Source organism: Triticum urartu, chromosome 4A (genome assembly GCF_056163025.1).
Source record: "Triticum urartu cultivar PI428250 chromosome 4A, HENAU_Tu73, whole genome shotgun sequence".
Taxonomy (NCBI): domain Eukaryota; kingdom Viridiplantae; phylum Streptophyta; class Magnoliopsida; order Poales; family Poaceae; genus Triticum; species Triticum urartu.
In genome coordinates, this window is record NC_141876.1 from 543,526,453 (window position 1) to 543,531,405 (window position 4,953).

Below are 4,953 nucleotides of genomic sequence, written 5' to 3' on the forward strand. Positions count from 1 at the left end.
AATGAACGGCTACGTGCAGTAGATCTGACGGCAAGATCAACCGGCTGCAGCCGCCTTTTTTTGTTTTTGTTTTTTTAGATGTTAGCCGTCTGCAACTTTTTTTTTGAGAAACCGCCGTCTGCATTTCTTTTTTGAGAGCAACTCAGTCGCAAAATCGAAGTGCTCGTCAGGCCCCAGTAATAAGCTTGTTACCCAAAGCCCACCAGCGCGTCTCCACAGGCCCATGCAAACTCTTCCGGAAGAGACCCTGGAGAGTGACGAATTTACCCACTACCCACACTCGCTGACAGAGTCACTGGGACGAGGCGATTCCTCCCACCACCACCAGGCTCCCCCAAATCGCTCGCACCCGCCACTAACCCTAGCGACATCCGCGCTCCCAATCGCTCGGCCTCCCGCCGGAGCCCCAGATCCGCGGCCGCTTCCTCCCGCGCCGGTGGCGACCTTCCCGGATCGGAGCCAAGATGACGGAGTCGATGGTGCGGAACAAGCCGGGGATGGCGAGCGTCAAGGACATGCCGGTGCTGCAGGACGGGCCGCCGCCCGGCGGGTTCGCGCCCGTGCGCTACGCGCGCCGCATCCCCAACAAGGGCCCCAGCGCCATCGCCCTCTTCCTCACCACCTTCGGCGCCTTCTCCTGGGGCATGTACCAGGTCGGGCAGGGGAACAAGGTCCGCCGGTAAGTGCCCGCCTGCCTGCCCTGCACGTCGATCTGTCTCTTCCGTGCGTGTGCCAGTCACCATTTCAATCGAAGCGGGCGCCGGTCGCAGATCGGTCTCGCATGGCTGCTTCCCTTGCCTCCGTCGGATACATTCTCGCGTTAGTTCAATTGAATTGCTGCGGCTGGTTTCGTTTGAAATGTATTTAGATAATTGTAGATCATATCTGGACAATGATGCACTGATATATGGTATTAGTACTTGTACTAGTAGCAACTAGCAAGGACCTGCATTATTAGAAGATGGCATGTTTCTAAGAAATAACTTTATGTTCATATGCAAATGGATGCGTCACATTCCGATTGATATGCCACTTCATCCCTTTGCAGCTGCTCTAAGTTGATGCTATTCAACATACTTTAACATCTAATTAGCTAATTTATGGAGAACATGAATTTAGAAGATTTTATTGATGAGGAGCCAGGCCCAGTCTGCCTGTTGATTCCTTTATAAAGAACTATGAACGATGGGTTCTAGACTTGTAGCATAACTCAGATAATGAATTAGAGTGTCAGAAACCTAATGTGAACATTAATTTGAGCTGACAGTTTTCACTAATGTAGTAACATGGTTGTGCCTAATACAAAAGCGACTGCATTTTTTTAACAGCCGACTTGCATCATTCGCCACCACTCCTCCCTCCTGGCCTCCATGGCATCCACTCGCCTTGACATCATATATCCACCCTTTAGCACCATCTCAATAGCCCTCATTGCGATCTGCGGTGCCCTCACGCATCGTCTCCACCACTGGTCCGATGAAGTCAGTTAAGTCACTGATGCTGGCTCTGCCTTCAGCTTTGCTCCACGGCTACTCCAGCCTGCGTAGCACTCCACCACCGGAACATGGGTCTCAGGGAATCCCACAGTTGACAAATCAGCTTGCCTATGCTGTAGCAATGCCGCTCAATATTTAGATTAAACTGATGTGGTTTTGTGGAAACTATAGCTTATTAATTTTGTAGGTTTGTCTCGTTCATTTTATAAAAAATAAAAATTCCATGCCTCAACCTTGAACTACTACCATAGTACCATGTGAGTCGATTTTCCAGAAAGAGGAGATTGCCCTTGGATATTCATTAATAGAATCAACCGTGCCAGCAGAGGTAGTACAAGAATAATAGTCTGGGAATGTGGTTCAGATGCCATCATCCAGGAGAGACATGCCTAAAGGTCTCATTAGAGCAGCCTTAAACATCAACCAGACTGAGATTACATCGAGATAGGCAAGAATCACAGTACAATTGCGAAGTCATGATCATATCAATAAGTTTATTGCCAGTGCAATGTAGTTGGACCCTCTTCCAGCAATGGAACTCCAAAACCGCCTAAAAGGAAACCTTAAAAATCCTAAACTAATCCTTTTGCCACCTTTGCCTCATTCCAATCGTGGTTTTTACATGACATTGCAGTGGGTCGGATGGGTCTCACATAGTCACATGTAATGCTGTACATCAGCTTGCAATCCCTTCATCTTCGCTATTGGGCAAGCAGCCTTAGACAAAAACCTCAAATTGTCCTCTCCCTACTGCACATCAACGCTACTCAGTGAACCCTTACGATTCCTCTCCCCGAAGTTTCTTTAGTGAAGACGTGTTGCCGTCATCCACCGCTGCCATACCTTACAGCTGCATGATGGTGAGCGCGTCACAGTGCATATCTGTGCAAACCAAGTTCAACGTAAGCCTCTTCCTACCTATTTGTTGCTCTAGTTCGCGCCTGTTGGGTGAGGCTTTCAACTGCTAGTTTGGAGAGTTTGAGGTGCGTTTTTGACAGTTTTGGGCTTCGAGATTGATTAATGAGCTCATGCTCAGGCAAAAATTCAAGGTCCAGGGTATTGTTTCCTTCATTCAGCATCTCTGGAATTTAAACTGGTTGATTATTCACATGGTTACTAATGGGCTGCTAGGTTCAGTTAAGAAAATAGATTATGTAGTCATTGCAGCAATTTATGACAATCATCCAGTCTATCTAAACAAGTAAACATCAGTTTTTCCTGATGGATAAACTTTTAAGAAACACAAGCGTAACAACCGGATGTGCATTCCTGTTATGTGTCCTTGCTCTGTATTTGCCGTTAAACATGTGAAGTCTATATCCGTGCTTCATTTTATTTTGTTACGAAATTGTGCTGATTTTCTCTATTTTATTTATGCTGAAATCACCTGGGATCCTTATCTTCTGGTCATGCTTCATTGCTCTTCAATTCATGGTAGTTATTGGTTACGTCAGATCCTTTTATTTGTTTCTGTTATTGCTTTGCAATTATTGGTAGTTATTAGTTACTGTTAGATCCATTTTATTTGTTTCTGTTATTGCTCTGCAATTATTGGTAGTTATTAGTTACTGTCACTCCATTTTATATGTTTCTGTTATTGCTTCTGCAATTCTTGGTAGTCATTAGTTACCGTCACGTCCAACTTTATGTTTCTGACTTTCTGTTAGCTTCAGAGTCTTGAATGCTTGTTAGTACGGGTTGTTTTCCCATCCATGTGTTATTTGTATGTTAGCCTTCATGGTGTGGAATTTTGTGTGCGCAGTGCACTGAAGGAGGAGAAAATCGCTGCCCGTAGTGCTATACTGCCGATGCTCCAAGCTGAAGAGGATGAAAGGTACTTGATCGACAATGTATGCCATTTTCATTCATCCCTATCATCTACCGAAGACATGAGGTCTTTGATTCTCGTGCAGATTTGTCAAAGAATGGAAGAAGTATCTTGAGGAGGAAGCGAGGATCATGAAAAATGTTCCTGGATGGAAAGTCGGTGAGAGCGTGTACAATTCTGGGAAATGGATGCCTCCTGCAACCGGTGAGCTGCGTCCAGAGGTTTGGTAAGGTCCAAGGTCTTGCTTCAGCCCATCGAGGATGGCGTCGTGCCTTGATGGCATGAATAAGGCTTTCAGACCTGGATACCCCGAAATTTGCTACGAGGAATACATACTTGAGCACTCGTCGTGTGTTTCTTCTGTTGACGGAATTTGAATGGCTAATAATTGGACAGAGCAAGCCGGCTTTGGTCTTTATATGAACCATCTTCTTTTGTTGATGTAACGTGTCTTTGTATTGCTACGGCTATTTTGACTCTTGTCTTTCTTTCAGTTGCGGCATTGAACATGGATATACTATTCCTTTTTTGTCAGTAGTTGCCATATCAGCCTGATCGGTGTTTTAACCGCCAATATGATGGTTTTGGCCGAAAAGGCCACAGCCGTCATGCACAACTCTGCCTTTGCGTGGGAAGGAAGTTTCAGCATGGCCTCTTCCTCCTGCACGCAGCCTGCTCAATGGTGTTGTCGTTCTTCTCCCCATGACAACGGTGCAGCAGCTTATCCACTGGGAAGAGCGTTGATTATTTGTTGCCGTCAACTGCACACGGTAAATCTGCCCATGTTTTTCGTCGGAGTGTGTTTGCAGGTATATAATCCTCATCGCTTCCCTTCCACGGTGCCACCACACTTGCCTTCTATTCACCCATTCCTGTCGCCAGCACACTTGCCTTCATCGGCCTTGTTCATCCGGTGCCACCCCGCACCCTTTCTTCCCCAATTACCATGTCGGTGTGGTCGTGCCGTCTTCGCGGACCTTTTGCAAGCAAGACCGAAGAGTGTCATGCCAAGAGAGGGAGAAAGAGTTTTGGGAGAGGGCGCGGGACTACTCGGAGTGGGTTGACGACGACACACGTCGTAAGGTTGAATCAGCTAGTGGCCACTCCCGCCTACCCGCAGTCGAAGGCTCCCCCCCGCCTGTGAGGTCACTCTGAAGAAGAGGAAGAGCTTGTAGTCCAGTTAGTAGAGAATCTTAGTAGGAGTAGTATTAAGGCTGTTCAAATCGTAATTGTAACCCTTCTTCAAATTCATTTTGTAAAATCATCTTGAAATTCTAATCGAACTCGATGTCGACATACAATCTCGTGGGAAGAGATCAAGGATTTGTACTGGACCAGACCCCAACGAAACTTGCCGTTGTTCCTTTCAAGCCACCAAACCTGGCTATCTATGATGGCTGGCCACCTCCATTTGGTAACCTCATGGACGGTTTCTAGTGAAGTCTTGCTAAGTCTCAGTCAATACTACAGTATATCCTGAGATCAACCCACACACCCTTTCTAGTGGCCAGGATCTCCAACTGGTCCCGTCAATCCACACAAGCAGAGTGCTCAGCGGAAGTGGATCACGGAGGGGAGCAGCCAGCGACAGACAGAGAAGATCATGTATGGCCCGCTGGCTATCTCCAA

At 46.8% G+C, this 4,953-nt stretch overlaps 1 protein-coding gene across 1 annotated transcript; it reads left to right on the forward strand.

Annotated features, from left to right (window-relative positions):
• The first annotated feature begins 261 nt into the window (after positions 1–261).
• On the forward strand, positions 262–3,858 carry LOC125552674 (NADH dehydrogenase [ubiquinone] 1 alpha subcomplex subunit 13-B). Its single transcript, XM_048716305.2, has 3 exons — positions 262–679; positions 3,259–3,330; positions 3,410–3,858. Exons 1-3 carry the CDS (start codon positions 465–467, stop codon positions 3,552–3,554), a joined length of 432 nt encoding a protein of 143 aa, XP_048572262.1. The 5' UTR covers positions 262–464; the 3' UTR covers positions 3,555–3,858.
• Positions 3,859–4,953: the final 1,095 nt, after the last annotated feature.

Coding starts and splice junctions, on each gene's coding strand:
- LOC125552674 (XM_048716305.2), top strand. CDS start 465: ATGACGGAGTCGATGGTGCGGAACAAGCCGGGGATGGCGAGCGTCAAG. Junction 680..3,258: donor CAGGGGAACAAGGTCCGCCG/GTAAGTGCCCGC, acceptor TTGTGTGCGCAG/TGCACTGAAGGAGGAGAAAA. Junction 3,331..3,409: donor CAAGCTGAAGAGGATGAAAG/GTACTTGATCGA, acceptor ATTCTCGTGCAG/ATTTGTCAAAGAATGGAAGA.